General features: G+C 38.7%; 1 protein-coding gene across 2 annotated transcripts in view; it reads right to left on the bottom strand.

Annotated features, from left to right (window-relative positions):
* Nucleotides 1-314: 314 nt before the first annotated feature.
* Nucleotides 315-23,293, bottom strand: part of ube3d (ubiquitin protein ligase E3D) — a 46,345-nt gene continuing 23,366 nt past the window's right edge. The window contains exons 9-10 of one of the 2 annotated variants that reach the window (XM_038288581.1): nt 16,311-16,449; nt 315-660 (exon numbers count right to left, since the gene is read on the bottom strand). In XM_038288581.1, the coding sequence (XP_038144509.1) occupies nt 607-660; nt 16,311-16,449 (193 nt within the window). In that variant the 3' untranslated portion in view covers nt 315-606. Of the gene's footprint in view, nt 661-16,295; nt 16,450-23,293 lie in introns of those variants that run through there. The other variant, XM_038288589.1, reaches the window with a different exon arrangement.

Raw genomic sequence — 23,293 nt, 5'->3', positions numbered from 1 at the left:
CGCTAGAGGAATCTTTATTAACTTTATAATAATAAAACCCCTTATGATTCCCAGCTATTTCATTTTTCTAGTCTATTTCATGATTCTAGTCAGAAAAAGTGTGTGGGTACCATTTAAACATAACTTTAAAACCTAAACCTGTAAAGGATATGAATTATTTTAGGCCCAATCGAATGTTTTTCGGTTAATAAATGAAAAGGTGTGAACTACTTCTAAATGCATGTTACAGCAAGCATCTTATGCATAACCTGGAAGTGAAAACAATGCCCCCAACACACACCTGCATTCCTTTTAAGCATGAACAAGATAGAGAGGATTTTTTCTGGTTTTATTTATTATTTAGTTGAAAAAAAATGTGGGTAGTTATAGTACAAACACATCAAAAGTTATCAATCATTACAGTGAAATGTACAACCCTAGAAAAACGCTTAGTCTTTCAAGTATAACATTTCCAGGGCTAACTTCCTGGCGGCATCATGTCCCAGCATGAAAACCACTCCAAGCTCCAGGTATCACATTCTTTTGACATTCCACACTAAGATGAATATGTTGCCAGAAAAAAAAAAAGGTTGAGAAGTTCCTTTGTAGCGGGACGCTGTCTCCTTTTCACAGACAGAAAGGTTTGGACTCCCCCTCAGATGTCAATCTCAGGTACGCCACCTATGAAAGACAGCAAACACACAAAGCTCTTTAAAAAGCACAGTAAAAATTAAATGTCTGCTTCCTCATCGCCTTTTTAAAAAAAAAATTTCCTTTAAAACTAAAACTCATCATCTCTTGCTTATTAGGAAAGCAAACTATCTGTTTCCTTATCTTGGAAAAAACTAAAAAAGCAGACGGCAGAGATCTGACCAACTTTAAAACCACATGCTGAGGTAAACAAAGCGCAGAGAAACAAATGTGCTCAGCGCCGTCCTCTCCCTCCATCTGCTCCTCCTGGATGTCTGCCTGCTGCAGACCGTGGCTGCGCTCCACTGAGAGCTGAATATTGGGAAGATGGATGAGGGCATTTGCCACACTCAGGGCCTTGTCTCCTCCATGCACGTGACAACGTCTGTTCACCACTCAGCTGTAAATTCATACAAATGATACAAAATGGCTACTTGAGGGTCCATGAGAGGGGTGAATGAGAAACCAGAGTCCAAACAGTAGAGGTGGGATATAATGACAGGAGAGAGCTGATCTATTAGGAGATTTGTTTGATTGGTTTGTTGTGATTAATACAAAAAAGAAAGTCATACTATATATTGCTGGTGATGAAATAAGGTTTAAATGTCTACAATGTTCCATTTCTGTGTTTGAGTTTGAAAACAGGTTAAGAGTCTGAATGAGAAGCATCAATGTTCTAAGACGTGGTAGCTCAGGTTCTGTTCATTCTAGCATTCATGTCTTTCGCTCTAAACAGTCCGACTGGGCGGAATAAACTGAGATGAAGCAAATCAGACTGGGACCATGGCGCAAGTAGGACTCAACCAACCCAGATTTAAGAAGAGTGGCACCAAAATGCACCCATTTTTTCTTCTTAAGGGCTGGTTATTCTCCTGCAGCAGTGTGTCGCAGTGAGCTTGTCGCAGATATTTTTGATTTATGCCCAATATTATTCCACGCCACAACGAGAGAGGGACAATCACGAACTAGCTTTGGGTCTTGATACAGCTGAGGTGGCGAGGTGGGGGCAAGGTTTGTGTGACAATGGAGGGACATGATGGCGAAAAAGAGCTGGGAGCCAAGTGGAAAAAGGGCCCCAGTGTTCTCGCGCACCTCGCTCTTCTAGCTTGTCCATCTTCACCAGTCGTTTTCCTTAATGGCGGTCATACAAACAAAACAAGCCGGTGAGGTACCAAAGAGGAAAAACGCATAGTGTAGAGCGTATGTAGATTTGACCAATCAGAGGTCTCCTGTCTACGGTCACCTACAATTTTGGAGAGGTGCAGAGGAGTGTCTGCAGTAGGGGCGGAGGCGCATTTGCGCTCACTGCGACACACAAGCAGACTACCTGATTTTTAATCAGCATCTAGACTTCTTTTTGTTAAAAAAAAAACGTAGAAACAAACATTTGGATCTGGTGACATATTATGATTCCATCTCTTGACTTCTAGAGACAGAGAGGTAAAAGGTGAAGGAAGGGGCACCATGGGCAGGAGAATGATACTGAGCTCATTCCTGAACCTATTAAAGACTGTGTTCAGTTCATGGGCTCTGTCCAGACGTCAATCTAGCAAAACATCCTTCTGCTCTCTGATATTGATCTGTTGGAGCTTGCATGTAGGTGAAGAAGTTCCCATTAAATTTCACCTGATCCGCCCCCTTCTAGGTTTGCAACAAACTGCAAACAGGACATCTAATAGTATTCTTTCAGGCATTGTTTTCCTTCTCTTTCCCATCCTTGGGGCTGAATTTGTTTAGTGCATGACTAATAGTAGACAGATTCCCCCATCTGAGCTATAGATCTCAGCTGCTCCTACAGAGTTATGGGCCTGGATTGGTTCCTCTGATTAATTACTCCACAGAGAGTCCAGGGTTCTTGTTTAATAAGCTTGCCCAACTTTCTTCCTGACCTGTCTGCTTTGTTCCTTTGTCTTCATGATGCTGTTTGTTCACTAATGTTCTCTAACAACCCTCTGAGGCCTATACAGCAGAGTTTGATTCATGCACATTCCACTTTTTACTTATAGGCCAATGCATGCACTTTTTCTTGAAGTAAAACTGTTACCCCTAATAAAACATTAATGTATGTTAGCAGAAACAGACACTGCCCTTAATTCTGAGTAGGCATATTCAACACGTGTGTCCATTTTTTTACGGTATTATTGTAAAAAATTTGAAGGACAAGGGTTGGACTGAAAGTTAGTGCTGCCATTAACATAGCATGCAAACTTCATTGGGGAATACCAGCAGCTGGATGAAAGATTGGTTCAGGCGTCATAGTTACAAGGCTAACCCTCTTTCTCAGTGGGTCTTTTTTCCCCTTAAAGGAATCAATGAGACTAGTATGAAAAGCTGCACAAAAAGGTTTTTCAGATACATTTACAACTGTAAAAAACAAACTGAAGGGAAATTCAGGGTTTCTGGTGGTTTCTTTGTCTAACTTACTGAGCATAATATGCTTAAGGGGCTTTAGCCCTTTGATTTTTCCTGAACCCACTTAAGAAGAAGAAGCATATCAAGTGCTTCAACTGTCCAGAAGCACTTTAAAACAAAGCTTCTACTGCTGCACTTTTCTAATGGGCACTTTTATTTCTGGTAGTAAAGGTTAGCTAGCCTAGGCTCTCTCTCTCTCCTGAGTTTTTCCAACTCTTTTGAAATCTCCCTCTCCTCTCTCCTACTCTCTGTATCAGAGAGATATTCAGTTAATCCTCTGCCTCCTTTAGTAATAATGGTATGTGTAATAAGTATAGTATTTTTGTAGCTTTGGACTCAAGCGTATCAGAGTATGAGCCCCGACTTCCAGCTGTTTAGCATCCAGGAATTGCAGTAGCAGCCATTCAAAATGGCCCTTCCCTGCAGCACCCAGCGATATCCCCTCCATCTTCCAGCCCCCTCGACTTCTCCTGATGTGCATTTTTTTTTACTCTGACTCCACCCTTTCACTGAATTGCAGGGTCTGACCAGGAGATGACGCTTCTCTTTAGATCTTAATTTCCACAAATTATGACAGAAAGAATATTTTAGTACAAAGATTGATGTTTAAAAAGGAATTGTAGGGGTCTGTCTAAGGACCAGCCAATGGCCCATCAAGGAAAGTGAGAAAATTGTGAATGGCTACAGTAGTAGCCATTCACTGGCCACTGGTCACCATCAACCCATCCACGTATCTAGCTTATTTTCCCTGCCCAGTGAGGCACCCACTTGGAAGCCCACTAATGAATTAATTGGCAGCTCCATATTTACAAATGTGGCATTAGAGAGACCGTGACCATAGTCAAATGTTTGACTATGAACAGGCAACATCACATCCTACCTGAAACTGCTGGCTAAGGATGAGGTTACTTACTTAGTAAATTATAGACCTATATCTAATCTTCCTTTCTTATCTAAAATTCTTGAGAAAATAGCTGCTAAACAAGTGTGTGACCATTTACACCATAATGAACTCTTTGAAGAGTTTAATTCAGGTTGTAGAATGAAACATGTGAGCTCAACTTAGCACTGAAGCAGCTCTGGTGAAAGTCATTGGATTAATTTCCACTGTTATGTGGATGATATTCAGCTATATCTGTCTATAAATCCAGATGAAGCTAACCCATAATATAGATTAAAAGGCATGTCTTGAAGACATCAAAACCTTGAGGACTCTTAACTTTCTGCTCCTAAATGCAAACAAAAAAGAAGTTATAGTCTTTGGACCGGAGTCTTTGGAAGAGAAGCTGATAAGTCAGTCACTTCATTTGGATGGGATTAAATTGATTTCAGAAAATACAGTAAAAAATCTTGGTGTTATTTTTTTCAGGACCTGTCATTTAAATCCCACGTCAAAGAGGTTTCTAGAATTTCCTTCTTTCATCGGCTCAATATTGCAAACATTAGAAATATCCTGCCCAGGGGTGATGCTGAGAAACTAGTCCATGCATTTTTTACTTCAAGGCTGGACTACTGTAATTCTTTACTATCAGGAAGTCCACAAACTGTAGTTAAAAGCCTTCAGCTGATCCAAAATGCTGCAGCCAGAGTTCTGATGAAAATTAAAAAGAGAGATCACATCTCTCCTATGCTGGCTTCTCTTCATTGGCTTCCTGTTAAATCCAGAATAGAACTTAAAATGCTCCTTCTCACATTTAAAGCCTTAAATGGCCAAGCTCCATCTTATATCAGAGATCTGATTGTTCCTTATGTTCCTAACAGAGCACTTCGCTCTCAATCTGCAGGTTTGCTAGTGGTTCCTAGAATTTCTAAAAATAGAATGGGAGGCAGATCTTTTAGTTATCAGGCTCCTCTCCTGTGGAACCAACTACCAGTTTTAGTCTGTGAGGCAGACACCCTGTCTACTTTTAAGGCTAGGCTTAAAACTTTCCTTTTTTAAAAAGCTCAGTGTGGCTAAGGTTATCCTGAGCTATCTCTATATTTATGCTGCTATAGGCTTAGACTGCTGGAGAACATAGGGATCCCTATTTCATCACTCTGCTTCATTCTATCTCTATTCTCAAATTCTGCAGTATTTGTTTATTTAAGCTCTAATATTTATGCTCTCTTTTCTTTTTTTCTCATCATAGTAGCTTCACCTGGTCTGTTCCTGTTTGGCTGTGACAGCATCCTGGAGAGAAATATCAGCTGTGTTTCTGTCAACAACACCTTTGTTTATAGATGATGGAGCTTGGTCTGTTTTTCCAGTGTAATCCTACTTATCTTACTGTGACTATATGTACACTCTTTCATCCTCTGACATGGGAGCTGGCTGGGAGCTTGCCTGCCTGGCTGTGTGTTTCCTGGACGGGGCTGCTTGTGGAGCTGGTTGATAGTTCCCTTTTGTATCTCTGCTTCTGTCACCTTTAACCCCAGTCGGCCTCTGCAGACGGCCGCTCACACTGAGCCTGGTTGTGCTGGAGGTTTCTTCCTGTTAAAAAAGGGAACTTTCCTGTCCACTGTAAGTCTGAGCCTTTAGAGGCACTAGACATTGTTAATACAACTATTGGCTTAGTTTGATCTTGTGTTTATAAGGCAACACTGCATAACTTTTGAGACATCTAATAACATAATATGAGATATTTCATCTTATTTCTTAGGTCAAACTACAGCACTTGATATCTATCAGTGTTACAAAAAGGCAGCTCTCATTAAATACTCACCTATGTAACTCTTTTGAGTAAAAATACTGTAAGCTGTTTATTTTAAATAAATGTAGAAAGAATTGGTCGAAAAAGCTGGTCTTAGTGCGGCTGCTGCTAGGAGATGCTAACCCAGATGGAGAGCTAAGCGACAAAGAGCTCCAGTTTCTAACTGAGGCTGTGTATGGTTAGCATCAAAACATACGGTTTGGATCGAAGCATATGGATCAAAACATTTACTCTGATATATTAGATATTATGTGTTACAACAACTGACAAATGCTTCATTCCCTTTAAATACTTGTTCATTATCTTCTAGTATTATTTGGATTTCACGTTAGCTTCTGCTAATACTGTTAGCTCTAAAGTAGAGCACAAGTTGAATACATTTGTTTTTAAAAGATTTCTCTGCTAATGAGAACTTTGTGGTAGTGACACCGTGTGGCACTGTCTAAATTTACACCAGTCAAATGCTGGAGGATATATATAAAATAAATATCAACCCAGCATGCACTTTGCAGGTAAAAACAAAAGGCAACCTCCATTTTTAAAGTAATTATTTATTTTTATGCATCACAAACAGCAATTTTTGAGTTAATAGCATATTTAGGCCAATGTTTTCAACAAGTTGTTTAAGTCTGTTATGTTAAGGGAAGCACAGACAGCTGTAAAGTGGTCCTCCAGGTCATTTGACTCACTAAGTGATGAATCCAACCCTCTCAGGTTACACGGGAGAGTTTTTCAGAAGAGAAGCTGAACCGAGCATCAACATGCACCAAGTTCTGAACATTAGCCTGACAAAAACCTTCATATATCTCAAATTAAGCTAATACTTTGTTCAAAACTTGTATTATGTTTCTTTCATTTTTCATCTGAACAAGAGCTCCTTTAGTCAAACGGTTACCGTAAACCGCAAGTCATTATTTAATGCCTGGGTAGAAAAGATGTTGAGACAATGATAAGTGGCGGATAAAGGGAGGTGATGATCTCAGTCTTTGATGCTGGGATCCACAGTTCTTATCAACACACTTCAAATTTGGCAAGCAATAGAGACAATGTTTCCGATTATGTGAAGAAACCGACCGAGACGGGCGAGGACAAGCGGAGCCTGATTAAAGGAAGATGGGTAGAGTACTGCCAAGAGATAATAGAGCTGCTGGCCAGTAATAACATGATACTTTATCAGTGGGTGTGTCTGACGTGACCTGAAGTTATGGATCTGATCCAAACCGCCTTTAATATGTTGCTCACTGTATCTTTTAACAAAGACCTTTAAGCAGTGGTTCCCAACCCTGTTTCTCGGAGACCCTGTCCTGCATGTTTTTAATTCAATTCAATTCAATTCAGTTTATTTATATAGCGCCAAATTCACAACACATGTCATCTCAAGGCACTTTACAGTTCAGTTTTTAGTGTCTCCTTGTTGAAACCCACCAGAAAAGAATGAATGATTAGCAGGATTCTGCAGCACTTGATTGCAGAAGAGGAGCCCTCATTAGAATCAGGTATGCTGGAACAGAGACATTACTAAAACATGCAGGGCAGGGGTCCCTGAGGACCAGGTTGGGATCTACTGCCTTTGAGTATGGAGAACCAACGCTAATATAATTAAGAATCTACTGCAATAAATAAATAAATAAATAGTTAGAAGAAGAATGAAATTATGTAACAGTTCTGAGCGGTAAATATAAGCGACAAAAGCTTTAAAATAATAGAGACGAAAAGATGATATGACCATGAACCTTTTTTTTAAAACTAACTATAATCATGGGTTGCTTTTACACTTATTTTATCAAGATGAAATATGATATTAATAAAGGGGTCATTGGCATTACTGTTATAAAATAAAAACCATGTGGTTAAACATTGTCCTTAATCAAAATGTGTCTTATTAATGCGCAAAAAAACATTCAGACTTACAGATCATGTGGTAAAACATTGTCCTTATTCAAAGTGTATTTAAATAATGTAAAAAATACAGACTTCAGCTTTGCAGAACGCAAAGGTTCTGCAACCATTGTATCCAACCACAAAAAAAATCCTGACTATGCATCGGACGGTCGCAAACCCGCGCAGACCTCAATCGGAAGTGTGCAGACAAAATGCATCTTTGATTGGTCTTTGGTATGCCTTTATGGCTGTCTGTGTGGTCGTCCTTCTCGATTCGGTGCCGGGGCGCGCCATTTTTAAAAACCGAGGAACAACTACAATGGACAACCTACGCGTCTTCCTTTGTCTTTTTGCCAACTCCATTAACAGAACCTGTTCCTCTTTGATTTCTAGCAACTCTAGATCCATCTCCGTGACCATGATATCTTGCAGACGCACCATTGTTGTGTTGGAAGATAAACACTCCCGCCGGGGCCAGTCTAGTGACCATCCGGCAAAGTTCTCGTGAGTTTTCGAATAGGCTCCCCCTTGCGCTTTGACGGGAAACTGCTGTGCGTTCCTAGAAGTTCCAGACCGATGGTGCAGAAGCATACCAGCAAAACTGGTTTGCGACATTTGATGTGTGCGGTTGCAGAAGTCTAATCGGCCTTTAATACTGTTGCAGATGCACCTAATGACATTGTGGTGTGAACTTTGCCAAGGGGCAGGCCATGCAAACTGACAAACTGGAAACTTTCTGCAGAGACAATTTCTACAGACCTTCAAACTTCAACACACAGACTTAGAAACCATATGTAGCGAGCTTGATGGAGAAGGTTTCCATAATCATTTCACTAACCCTACTGCTCTATGCAGAAAAAAATCTCAGCTTGTCCTGAATAGATGGTGAAATACTTGGCCTTGCTAGCATCCTGGCAATCTGGTATGCTTTCCAGGGACACTTGATAGAGCTGAGCCATCATTATCAACATCTGTTTCACTGTCCACTCTCCTGCTAAGGCGAGGCTGGTCTGCCAATAAACTATTCTTCTGCCATAGAATAGGTGATAAACACTTATTTATCATCATAAATATCTACTATTGGTGACAGTTTCTTCTTTCCAGTCAGCTTCAGGAATGAAAATGAGGCAAAACAAAACAGGGAAGTGGCCCCTGCTTTACATATTAACAGAGAAGTCTGGCCCAGTACTGCATTAAACACCCACAGTGCGGCTGATGAATTCCTTTTACATTAGCTCATGAACAATTGTTCTAGATGCCAGCAGGTTGGGAGAGGTCGTTTATTAAAAGGTGGAGAGAAAAAACAATCAAAGAAGCTCTGGACTAAGACCAGGCAGAGGTGATGCACCTGCTCAACTCTCTCATGTAAATCACTCAGGTTCTAACATCTGAGTGGGAGTGATGAGGAGATTAATGGAGGAGGGTGTGTGGGAGGAAGGAAGAGCAAGAACTGGATCTAACTTATACTCCCTTTCACTACCTGAGCCTTTGATAAAGAGAGGACAGCAGCAACCCACAGGCTGGGCTATTCAATTAAACTAAAAAAATTCACTAAAAACACAGAACTCACAGCAGACATCATGTCTCTTTGAGAGGATAGGCTGTGGAGGGTAAGGCTGTCAAAAACACGGGTAATCAAACACTGTATCCAGATACAATACTAACTTGGAAGGCTAACCACACTAAAGGAAAATTATGTTTTTGCCATTGTTAACTTTAGGTCTGCACGTGGAAAAAAAATTTGTTACAAATAAAAAACCCTCAGAAAACCAACCCCCAAAATGTGCTGCAAGTTTTTTTTTTTTTTGAAGATGATATTTTTTTTCCTCCATTTATATGATAGTAATAAAACAACAACAGATGTTAAACAAATCTTAGTTTGAACAAAGGTTTAGATTTTTTTTAAACAAAAAAAAGAAAGATTATTAACAAACCAAACAAAATATTAATAATGGATACCAATGCAACCAATGCATGCCCCTCATATGGTCCGTTCCTGAATGCACTGATGCTTTGACTAATGGATGCAGGGGATGGTCAGTAACCCCACACACAACCACTTTTTCTCTTTAAGTTTCAACACACAGTAGTATAAATGTGTTGGTTTGTTTATTTTATTTTGACAATATTAGAAGACATTAGTTCCAATTGTAGCACGCACATTTGGTTACCTTTTGTACATTTAATTTTGTCCAATGCTTAATATTGTTTGTGCTTTGTTTTCTGCTGTTGTGGGAGTACCATCAACTGAGATAATGCAAAGCACTCTGCCTGACAGACTCACTGACTGATTGGGTGGTACCATCTGGAGTTCCATATGGGGGAAGACCATGGACTCCACATTCTTAATATGCTGCATAATCTCTTATTTTGCTTTTGTGATTTGCTCATTTTGTTAATTTTGTTTAGTAATAATAATTTAAGCTTAATCCTTAAACTAACTGTTTAGTTAGTTTTTGTTACATTTGTGGAGATGTTCTCTCTACCTCTTCCTCAATGTGTCAGTCTGGTCTGATCAGCCAGTATTAAAGTCCCCTTTGTTTTCTGTGTGTCAGGTCAGTTTTCTTTGTGTGGTTAGTTTGAGGTTTTGTTATGTGTAACCTTGATTTTTATGCCCTAAGTTAATCTCCTAATTTGACCTATTTTAAGGGCCCTGTAATTCTTGTTTGGATTATTGTTACTTTGCGGAAATAAAACCCATTTTGGTTGGCTCGGTCCCTCACAGCAGGTATCCACCAAATGCGAAACCAAGAAAAACTGATAATATTGGCCAAAAATGCAGACTAGCCGACGTATCGGTCTACCTCTTCTTTAGAGTGGGGCTTTCACCAAAAATTCGACTGCTCAACTTTATTAGGCCAACTAAGAGTTGCCCGCTTCCCTTGGCAGGTGTGGACCTGCATGGCGGTGTGTGGGAGGTAAAACACGTCTCTTATTAGATGATTCTATGGGCTTAGTAGACCTCACCCTGTGTTTAGAAAGAACAGCTCGACATGATATAACAAAGACTGTCACTGCAGCAAGGCGTAATTTTCTGCGGCGTTGCACTGCTATCAAATAGTCGAGGTGGAAAAATCACAACTCCTTAATGCCTTACTTCAAATCAATTTATATTTGCTGAAAGGAACTAGATAAGAGTTTTGTGTACCAACCTTGATTAAATATCTGTAAAATGCCATGGTGTTTGCACATTTCGATACTCTAGCTCCTTTTACAATCCAAGAAAGGAAATGATGCCATTTTCCTGCAGCTTAAAGTCATTACATACAATAAAAATCCCTCCAGCCCCAGAGGGGCATTTATCCATTTCACTGACCTGACTGAAAATGTTGGTTTTCTGTTTACTATAAAGCTTTAATAAAGTTAATTAAACTGTATTATTAATGATTAATATTCTCTCCTTGGTATCTATGCAGATAGAGAATATTACAGTTTAAAAAGAAATGAGTATACAAACTAAAAAGCAGCTGTGGACAAATGTATTGCAATGTATAATTATAAACGGGTTTAAAATGTTTTATAGTCCATTAAGAAAAAAAAAGTGGCTTTTTGACCATCTTTCTTATATCAAAAGCTCAGCTAGTCCACTCAAACTGATCCATCTTCCCATTTGGCCTCTAAGAGCGTCGTTCAGGCTCCTGTTCCACAATGTCATTCATACTGTAGGTAGAACAGGAGTCTGTAAGACTTTGAAATGCCCATTTTTAACTCAAACACTTCTAGATTGTCAAAAATTATATTCTGGTATAATAATAAATTACAAGATACATCTCACTTTTTATAGCTGATAATGTACTCTGCTCCTTCTACGGTCTTTTTCCATTTCAGAAAGCAATTATCACAACGGAGCTTTGAAAATTGTTTTTCATCGGATTGTTTTTGTATCATTTACTCTATTAAATCGCTGTGTTGTGTTTGGCAGCACATTAATGCAATATTTTGCATTAACCTTAATTTGAAAAACAACTGAAAGAAGAGCTGTTCTTTCTGCTCAATCAACTCTGGCTTAAGATTTGTTTATAAGAAGATGAGTTAGACGATATATCTGCAACCTTGAGCTACTGCAGTTTTGTACTTTCTGAAAAAAAAAGTGAAAGAAGAAAAATAAATCTGTTTCTTTGCTAAAACAGTCTTTGTCTAATTTGCTGGGTGACTTTAGCCAAGCTGATGCCTGGAAAGGAAAAAATTATTCAAACTGCAAATTTCAGATGAGCAGTCCTGCTCTCTCTGGTGTTGATGATGGTTGGAGGAGTTTTGGCTTCGTATGAGAGCTTTAAACACCAGCTGAACCACGATCCAATTAGTCTGTGGACATCGCAACTAATGATGCATCAGGATAGCATTTAATGATTTCCCCCAAAAAATAATACCTTGGAGAAAACCTTGAGGGGATTCGATCTCTACGTCCCTGAAGTGGTTAGGTAAAAATAAAAAGAATGGAAAAGCTGACATAATTTAGAGTCTCAGGTTGTAGACGCATTGTCTGGGCTGCTGCCATGAAGTGCTGACATGTTCTATTCAACATGCAGAGCAAAGAGAGCCAGACTTCCAAAAAAAGACCCCCATATCAGGCAGCAGCAGGTACGACTGATTTATAATGAGCTACAGGGATGGAAACCGATGCTGCAACCAGATAACTACTAATTGTGCAAAGCTGCCACTTTGTTACTTCACTGCCAGGTTCTTAAGAATGGAGTTTGGGCAAAAAAAGCACCTTTAACACCCAAAGTCTGTCGTTTCCAACACTAAACGAAGCAAAATTTGTTGTTTTTTTTGTTCGCTGTCTATTAGAAAAAGCTTAAACTTCCTAGTTATACAGAGGGAATTTTCTTCTAGTAGTTTCAAGCTAAAAACATGTTTTGTAAATGGTGATAAAAAAAAGGGTTGAAATTTGGAAGAAATGCAATTAAGAAAAGAAACTTTGAAAAACAATTTAATAAAAAAAGGTTTTGGGAGTAACTTTACTGTTTTCTCAGATTTAGTTATTTTACTTTTAATTTGCTTCAAGCCCAACACAAAAGTTCTCTGTAGACGCCCACATTGACAAGGGGTGAGTATTGGCATAGCTGTGGCGATACGATACGTGTCACAATATTTGGGTCACGATCAGAGCATGTGAGTGGAGCGGATTCTCAAAGGAGAATCTGTTAGTTAAATCTCTAACGTTGTGCTCTTTCTGCTTTTTCTCATAGTAGCTTCATCTGTTCCTGTTTGGTTGTGACACCATCCTGGAGAGAAATATCAGCTGTTCTGCTGCCATCAACACTTTTGTTTATACATGTTCGAGATCGGCCTGTTTTTCAGTGTAGTCCTGTTTCTCTGATCGTGACTGGCTGGATGTGCTCTCTCGATCCTATGACATGGAAGGTCGCTCGAAGCTCATCTGCCTGGCCACGTTATTCCTGGACGGAGCCGCCTTTTACAGTTTTCTTTTGTATCTCTGCTTCTGTCTCCTTGAACCCCAGTCGGCCTCTGCAGATGGCCGCTCACACAGAGCCTGGTTCTGCTGGAGGTTTCTTCCTGTTAAAAGGGAGTTTTCCTCTCCACTGTCACTAAATGCATGCTTAGTGTGAAGGATTGTATTTGAGTCGATGACAATGCAATCAACTGGTTTTGCTTAGATCCAAATCTTTGAATCAATTTGACTGTATGAATTGTTTAACTGTAAAGTGCCTTGAGATGACATGTGTTGTGAATTGGCGCTATTGAAAAAAAATGAATTGAATTGAAAGGGTGGAGCGAGGATTTCGCTTCGCTCCAGTTCGCATGGAACGTCAATTAAAAATGTTGGAATATAAAATTTGTAAATTAACATTTATTTGATTTAAGTGTGATATTTTTCAACATGTTTGACTGCATGACCACAGGTAACAGCAGCGCTGAATGCGACGAGGAGGAAGATATACCTGCGCTGTCGCAGATGGAAGTGGATGCGGTTACAGCCAATGCAGAAAACATGATAAACACCTACTTCACTGCCTCGAGGTTACATTTGAGATGCCCTATTATCCATCTGCTTTAGCTGGCAATGAAAGATGTCGAGACGAGGATTGCATATTATGTGATAAAAAGTGGGATAAAATATAAAAACATTCACTAACTATACTTAAGAATACAGAGTGGGATTACATAAAGTGATTGTTGTGGTAAGAGCCGGTTTTTGAAAATGGATCACATACATGCATCATACGCTATTATCTCATTTGCAATGGGATACTAAGGGACCTTTTTTAATGTAGTCTAGTAAAATTAATTAATAATTAAATAGGAAACACGGGGCAACATGAATGGAGCAAGGTGTTACCTTCATAGCTGGGAAAAAGTGCGATAATTTAACAGCCAGTTAAATTAGACAATACACATGTATCGGTCAAATCTTAAAATCAAACACCGTGTGTCCCAGGGCCCAGTGCATAACTACATGAAGGAAAAATGTCAGAAAAAGCCTTCTCCTGAAAATGTGAGCGAGCGTGGAGCAATTTTGCCGGAGCGGCAGGAAAATTAAGGTAAGCACACAGTGTCCTAGCACAACTTTGAGCGGCGGAGCGAATGAGCGAACATCCTCCTGAGCGGGGAGCGGGAATTGCACGGCACGCCGGTCCGTTCACATGCCCTGGTCCTGATACGATATTATCATGATATTGCAATATCACTATATATTGCAATATTTTTCCTCATTGTAAAATTTAATATATAGATAAAAAAGCGAGTGCTGTATATGTTCATCAGAAGATATAGTCAGTCAACGTCTACCAATGTGACTGCCTCAACTACAGATATGACGCTGCGCTGCACAGCGCACACCCCTAAAGCCGGGCTTACACTGTACGATTTTTTTGCCCCTTTTGAGACGACTTTCAAGTCGTGCAAGAATTTTTCGATCGGGAAAACCTACAGCCTGATCATCATGTAGTGTAGAGGGGGTAACGAGGGGCGATCAGCCTCTCACAACCATCTACAAATCAGGAATCGTGAGGTCAGGAGAAAATCAAATATGTTTCAAATTCAGTCGGCCGTCATGGACAAATCGCTCAGTGGGCAACAAGGATTCTTCTTCTTCTTCCTGTCAGATGTAAACACAGAAGCATGGCGGGGATGCAAGTGAAATGGAGTTCTTTCTGTAAAATTGACAGACCGTAGTAGCCATGTTTGCTCAGCCATGTCTTTGTCTAAATACATCGTTGCCTTTTCTTTTTAGGGCTTTCAGCACAAAATTGCACAAATAGCAAAGGCAGCGCGTTTCTCTCTAGTGTGCTTCATATTCCTCTTCTACTTGTCAGGCTTCCGGATAGACCGGTCCGAGTAGCGCCATCTCACTGCGGAGCTGAGCCCAACTTGGTTTTTAGACGTACCGTGTGAGCAGGTAGATCGCATCAGAGTGTTGGATCGCAACGTGTGAGAACATACATCATGAGCTTTGAACTCACACTGTATGACAAAACCCAGTGTGAGCTGTAGCTGCGTGCAACGATTTAAAAAAAAAAAATGCACAGTGTATGCCCGGCTTCACATTGACAGATAAAAATGTTGCTAGAATGAATTCAGACCAATTGAGATGCATCTTCACTCCTCATTCTAGAGGAAAACCTGCCCCAGAAGTGAAGAGAGAAGAATGCAGTTTGACAAACTCAACTGAAAAACAGAAATAATATAAATATTAAATCTGTAAAATGCTAATTGAAAAAGATAAAAGTTGAAGAATTAATATGAAAAACAATTTCAATTTCTAAATTCTATTTTATTAAAAGGTTTATCAAAGCTTTATTTCTGTCTTGGATATTATTCAAATTTAAATTGACAAAAGATGTTCTTTGCTTGAAACATTTCGTTTCTTTACTGAAACGAAATTCACTCAATCAATTCTTAATATTCTTTAAATTGATCAACTATAACTATTGCATTAACTCTGGTAGATGCAATATTAACATTTGAAAGTAAAATTTTTACTTTCTGCAGCCAAACCCTCATACTTCAGACTTGGGCGATATTCTCAGGCAAGAATCCAGTCTACCTTTTATTATCGGCAAAAAGGAAACTTGTTCAAAGTGTAGGAGTTACTTTTCCAGATGCTCTGAGCGGGAAGTTAAGGATAATAGTGCTAATTATCCCCCGTTACAAAGCTTAAAACAGCTTTGAGAGAAGAGATGTCAGCACACTGAACACCTCCCATTATCAAGTCCAAAGGGTCTTCGTCTTTGGAGCTAGTGAGAAACTCTAGCCCCGAGAAACATATTTTTGCACAATTAGAAGTGGGGAGAGGAGGAGAGGAAGTGAAATAAGATAAATCTCACATTTCCTGCACATAATCCCTACAGCAAGAATGCTAAATGAAACCTCTGAATCATGAAATTAATTAAGACAAGATGAAAACACTGTCAAGCACTGCTGAGTGCAGAAAGAAAAACAACAACAAAAAAAACAGTTTCTGTGGGTTAAAACGGAATGAGTTGAGTGATTACTGTCAGCTAAAATGTGCTTATAAAGCTTTTTACAGAAAGGTAAAGATCAATGAAAGGACCTAGAGCGCCTCTTTGGTTTTAAAACACTGATTCAGGATAAAAAAACTTTGATAAGCCTGAAAGAAATCCCTGATGATGACAAGCCGCTGCATGCTGCAGTCATTATCGGAGGCTTCACAAGATACTATAAATGCCTCACCTCGTAAGACCTCATGCGGTGCATGGATGCAGGAAGCTTGGAGTTGCTTTCTTCCATCACCTGCAGCAGCTCCTCGCACGCCTTCATGGGAAGGACCACAGGGTGTCCGATGCAGTTGGCCTCCCAACTCGCCACAATCCTGAAAGAGCAAACACACAAAGGAGACCAACGTTAGACCAATATAACTTGTGTTTTTGCTAGGGATGCACGGTATTGAGATTTTGGCCGATATCTGATATGCAGATATTTTAAAGCTCATGTAGCTGATAACCGATATCGATACCGATGTTAAAGCTGGACAACAATAAGTAGTCATTGAAAATAGCAGTTTTGTTATCCATTTCTGACACTTTGAAAAATAATATACTCAAATATATTTTCATATGCTGATATCAAATAGATTTTTAAAAACGCGGTATCGATCTATTTTACTTTCAAAATGTCGTGGAATTTCATCGTTCTGTTACAAACTCTCGTGATATTTTGCAAATTCTTGTGAGATTTTGTTAGTAAAATAGATCGATACCGCGTCAATATATCAACATATAAAAATATGGCAAAATTTCGTGAATTTTCGGGGGATTTTGTAGCATAACAATGACATATAGCAATATTTCATTAGTAAAAGAGATTGATATGGTGTTTTTAAATGGCAATATATCAGCATATGAAGATATTGTGATATTTTAATGTATCAATATTTTTTCCCTCGTCTTTAGAAGTTTTTAAGTCTGTAAAAAAAAAGTTTTTGAGGAAGAAGAAGAAGTAGTATTTTATTTATTTATTTTTTTTAGACTTTAGAAACTCAGAAGCTGATCAAATATCGGGATAAATATCGGTGGGGTGGCCGATATCCGATATTCAGTTTTAAGGCCGATACAGGCCGATACCGATAGGGGGCCGATTATATCGTGCATCCCTAGTTTTTGCATATTTATTCCATGAAAATAGGGGACATAACTGGATTTTCAACTCAGGATCTTTAAAATGTTTCTGAAAAGAAATAAAGAAAAACAATGAAAGCTGAAAGGAGAATGAAAGAGGGAAGGAATTTGGCTCTGAGGTGTCCACATATTCCATTTTGGGGGGCTTGTAGCCCTCTGTGCAACTCCTCAGAGGGTCTATGGCTCCAGATACAAACCTCCTTAAGTTTCTCACATTTCACCTCATCTCAGCCGTCCAAAAACTGTGATTTATTTTATAGCATAGAGCATTTTATGTGACAAATTTCCTGCAGATTTATCATGGCTTTATTGCTGTAAGATGAACAGATACATAAAAACAGCAGTCATGTTTTGGTGGAAAGGATGTAATCATCAATTTTGTCAGCAATGTCCTTTTTTAACCATTTTACACCATTTAGGTTAGTAAACTTTAAGAATTAAGATAAAAATAAATATTTTTTATACCGTTTTATACCAACTAACATCAATCAGGATGTACTTCTGGTTGCAGAACGACAGATCATCACATCAGCTAAAATCTGAAGTTGAGCATCAAGACAGACCAAAAATTCAGCTGGACTTTGACTAGGCCTTTCTAACCATGGCTACGCTTTGATCTAAGGCATCACACGTGTAGCTCGGTATGTTTAAACCAGTGGTGTAGTCTACATCATTGTAGTGGGTATACTGTGCTTAGAAATAAGCACGCCAGTAAGTGCAATGTAATTGACCATTGTTTTGTTTTTTTAAGCATATTTAACATTGCTTAATTTCTCTGTTGCTTACATTTGAATCAATGAACAACAAACTGTACTACAGTTGGCTTTGTATTGAAAAGATGTAGATTCTATAAAACAGTACAACAAAACATGCTTAAGTATCAAGTACTACATGTAAGTACAGAAGTACTATGCAGGTTAAAACTGTGTCTATAAAATGTTCCAGACATGTTTGTTTTGAGGCTCCTTATGTTTCACTTGTCTTCTTGTTTCTGTTGCAGAGCGGTGGTTTCTTAACCATGTTGTCACATACTTCCTAGGTTCAAGAAGATTAACAGGAGGCCCATTTATACTGATCATCATGAGATGACTTATATTTGACAACAACAGAGAAGATCTTTTATCTGTTCAGATATTGTTCATTAAGCTGAACCCTCTTTCACACTCAGCTGTGCTACATGGAATGGTTTGCATGCAAGTGATCAGTGGTTTAAGGTTTTCAGGCTCCCTGCTCTATCCTTTCTTTGCCTTGCAGCTATATTTGCTGTGATCAGTGGGAATAAAGTAGTTTTAATATGTTTTTAAGTGGGAAAATCCACCTGAAAACTTAATCAGTGCAGTCATTTCATCCAGATTACCATCCTGCCTTGCAATATTATTTCAGTCGGAGCCGCTCAGACCCCCCCATACCGGCGGTGCGCGGTCAGTAGGAATCCCATTCAACAGCAGCCTCTGGCCCGGTCGCCACCTCGCGTCCAGTGTGAACGGAGCATTATTGGGCACTTTTAAGTGGTTATACAGAAATTCACAAGCTTTTCTAGTGGGTCTACTCGCATATCACATATACTACAAGTCTCTGGCCTATTTGGATGCGGACGCTCTGCGCCCGTCTTAAGTCTTAATCAATCTCTGGTTATCTTCCAGGAATGCTGCGTATTTAATTCCATCCATCATCGCATCAATTCTAACAGGCTTTCCTGTATCTGCATTAGGAATCCATTCCTGCAGCATATTTCCCATGGGGACCGCTGTGTTCAAGGTGAGGTGAAGTGGTAGTAGTCTAACATGCATGGTTTTTAGGAAACAAAACCAAAGCTTCTCGTGGCTTTGTTTCAGCAGAGCAAATCTCTAGTAGGTGAATGAATGAATGAACAGTGATCTGTGGTATGTTCTACGTTTAGGCTATAGCTTTATAACCAAACCTTAGTTTTAGTTAGAGGTTCTCAATATAATTGGCTTCTGACTCACAAAAAAAGAATTAGAATGGAGTCCGGACCCAAACTATTGGTTGAAAAATAAATATTAGCCAATAAACATATTTCCCACTGGTGTTCTAGTAATAAAAGCAGCATCATCAATAGTTTTGTGTATTTCTTTGTGATGCTTTAATATCTTTAAACACACAAATAAACTTCATTATTGCAATGTTTAGTGTTTAGTTCAAATTTCTGAGCATTATAAAACATGCTGAGGTCATAGTTAGCTCCAGGCTTTGGGATTCAATGATCTAGACTTCATTACAACTCTTCCTTTCTAGGTCTTCATGATGCTGTTTATTCCCAGATAGGAGTTTTAGATATAAAAATGTATCATCATCATGCATTTCTTTGTTTTTGTCAAATGAAAACTCAATAAATTTCAAAACAAATAAATAAATCAGATAGTAATGCAATTTTAAAATGCATTAGAAGGAGATGACTCCATTACGGTATGTTATAAGAGGAATGCACTTAGGCCCCAGCTCACTGGTTCTCCAGCCAATTATTGGCAGTTTAAACAAGACATACTGTAACCCCCCTACGGCTGCAGCCGACTGCATCCCACTGTATCCCAAATAGTAAGTCCGTCATCACTAGGGAATTCAGCTCCCCAGGCATAACATTTCATTTAAACTGTCAGAGGTGAGTGATGAAGGATGCTGGTAAATTATGCAAAAGGGGAAATGGAAGAGTCGGTTATACCTGCAGGAAAGTAGGAGGAAGAGATGACATTTAGGAAAAGTTTAAGGAGAAATTATGAAGCCATGACTGGTATAGGGGTTATTATAGCCTGGAGATGTGGTCATCATTCAATTTTAGATTCCAACGCTGGATTTATATATTAAACAATTGAGAAAGTGTATGTCTGAAATATTCGGTCACCTTTTTAGATTTACTGAGGTTCGTCTCTTTTGCTTTTTGATATTTCATTAATAATCATCAGCGAAAAATCAACAATATGCATGAAATCTACAGCAATAAATCTGATTATCTTTGCGTTTTAATTAATTAGATGCAACAAATCAAATTGATTGTTGGATGTTTTGGAATAAGAGAAACAAAATCCAAAAAATCTTTTTAAATCTAGATGCATTTATTAACTTCCACTCACTATGAATGTAAATGTCACTTTAATAAATTTCTCCCCTTCAATCAGCTGTCTTCTTTCGTTATCGTGATAAGTTTATATTCATGATAACCATTTTTATTTATTAGAATGAATCATGATTAAAACAATGGGTGACTATTTTCCCTTTCATTTTTTTACTCTTAAGGCATTGTCAAATTTGTAGAATATGATTAATATTTTTTTTTAGATAAATCAGCTTCTTTATGTAACTGGTGTCCTGAAAATGCCACATTTAAATGTATATCCTTTAAGAGTATTACTTTTTAGATTGTGGGGCTCTCATAGAAAGTAAATTTTTTTTATCCTCACTTTTATTATTATCATGATAGTGATAAGATTTTAAGTGCATATCACCCACCCCCACTTGACAATTAGAATGCATTTAAAAAAACAGCAGTAAGAAAGTTTGAATTTGCTTTAGATTTTATTTAAACCAAATGAGTTCAAAACTATGCTCCATCCCTTTCTAACCATCTCTTAACAGTTTATAGCTTGGGTGGAAACCTTTTGTAGTCATTCATAATCACAGATCAGACTTTAAAGCTACAGTGTGTAACTTTTAGCGACATCTAGCGGTCAGACTGCAGACCGCAGCAACATGAACATCTCCCCCCCACCGCTTCTCCCCCCCAACAGTACGGCGATCGTTACGGGACAAAATGTCTTCGACGACGTCCGCATCACCTACCTTCTCAAGTGATGAGGTTTGTTTACATAGATAATTTTACAGATAGTATTTCATTAGTCTGTGTAGGGTATAGATTTCAGTACCGTCTCAGTTCATCTCTCTCAACTTGCCGTAGTTACTTTCGAGCGTAATGGGCGATCTCGCAATCGCTAGTTTGTTGGCTCTGCGCTGCCGTAGCGCAAAGATGTCTGCCTCCATGGCTGCGAGACCCGCTCCTATGTAATTATAAGTAATGAATTCTAAGGCAACGCAAATATTAAGGTTAAGAGGCTGAGCTCGTAGATGATGATAAATAACATAGTTATGTATAATATATTACATTTCTGACTGTATATCCCTGTAAATATTACACACTGTAGCTTTAATAGAAATCATTTAAGGGCCCACAGTGGCACAATTTACAGTAAATAAATATTTAATTTATTGGAGTAAAAGTATTTAACTTTGTTTTCTCCTGTTTGTAATGATGCCCATTGTTTCAAGCTAAATACTGTATATGAGCTAAACCAGAAACTCAGTTTTACAAAGAAATATGAAGAATGATCCTTTAAAAATTAAAGGCATGTCAAACTCATTCTTAGAATGTTGGTTTATAAGTTTACAAGATGAATTGACATCTGTGGGTTTTAATATTCAAGGTTATGTGAATAAAACAGCTATAAAGAAGCTTAACAGCCTGCAAGCAGATGTGGTTTATGCTGATAATGGACGCTTTCTCTAAATCTTAAGGAGAAAAAACTTTAGGCACAAAGCAGAATAATACTTAAAATCAGATTTGGTTGGATGACCAATTTATGTTGTTGAACACAGACCTTATTAAACACACTGTTAATGTTATAAGGAGAGCTTAACGTTAACTATATTGCTCACTGGCCATTGTGGCTAATGGCTACTAGCCACTCAGTATTTTCAATAGCCACAATTTTATTGTTAGAAATTATGTTTAATATGATTAAAGCTGACTATGGTGTTTTAAAGTTACTTAAACTAAATTCACAACTTTTGAAAACGTAAATGACCCTTGTACACACTACATCAAAAAGTTTAACGTAAATATTTAGCTCCAATAAGGTTTTGTGTAAAGCCTCTTTTATATGAAGATATGCAGTGTACAAACAAAGAAACAAAAAATGTCTTACTGTGTGTTAAGTGTTGAAGGGAAGCAGAGAATCAATTTAAAAGATAAAAACTGTAAATAGAAAAAAAAAAGCATGTTTGGTAATATTTTGATCCAGCTGAGAAATATCACTATCGGCAAGTGAAGGTGATCAAAAAGACTCTAAATACATTAAAAATTAAAGATGAATTCTGTAAAGTAATTTTTAGCAATTTTATCTCAACTAAAACTATAAAAATCAACCTGTTATCAAATTAAAAACAGCAGAGGCAAACAGTGGATGAGGCTGTGCATAAATTAAGTGTAGGGGGGACTTAGATTAATAAAACAGTTTCAAAGAAAAATGTTAGATTTACATCTTCTAAATTGATCACTGGAACCTTTGTGCATGTGTAACCTATTTTCAATAAGATAAACACAGGAGAATTGCTTCTCTATCTGCCTGTAGGCATTGGCTGCGGCGCTGCATTTGACTCCCTGCCAGTGCTTTGGGGGGAGGGAGAGGCTCGCTCCATCTCTCCTTACTGAAGAAACCCGGTAAACTAAAGGGCTGGTTATCCTCCCACAGCAGTGTGTCGCAGTGAGCTTTTCGCAGAAATGTTAGATTTTTTGCATTCATGATCTAGCTGTGGGTCTAGATACGGCTGAGGCGGTGACGAAGTGGGGGGCAAGTCTGTGCGACAACCGAGGGACATGAGGGCAAAAAAGAGCGGGGATCCAGGTGGAAAAAGGGTCCAAATGACACAATGGCGGTCATACAAACCAAACAAGCCAGTAAGGTACCCAACAGGAAATACGCATAGAGTAGAGTGGATGTAGATCTGACCAATCAGAGGCCTCCTGTCTGCGGCACTGTCTGCGGTCACCAACAATTGCAGGTGCAGCAGAGTGTCTGCAGAAGGGGCGGAGGCACATTTGCGTTCACTGTAACACACATGCAAACGACCTGGTTTCTGAGTATAAATCAGCCTTAAGAGCAATCATAGCTTTCATGTGTTGTCACCAAAGTCTCCAACAACACAGAAAAAAAAGAAATCACCAGATTTGTCGAAATTAATTAGAAAGTCAATAAACAAAGAAGCTAGAGGGAGTCTGAAAAGTTTTCCACGTCTCCACATGGACTGCCT

The sequence above is a fragment of the Cyprinodon tularosa genome, unplaced genomic scaffold, assembly GCF_016077235.1.
Source record: "Cyprinodon tularosa strain WSP-4 unplaced genomic scaffold, ASM1607723v1 ctg107, whole genome shotgun sequence".
NCBI lineage: Eukaryota > Metazoa > Chordata > Actinopteri > Cyprinodontiformes > Cyprinodontidae > Cyprinodon > Cyprinodon tularosa.
The sequence above is the reverse complement of the archived record's forward strand: the minus strand, read 5'-3'. Positions and strand labels throughout refer to the sequence as shown.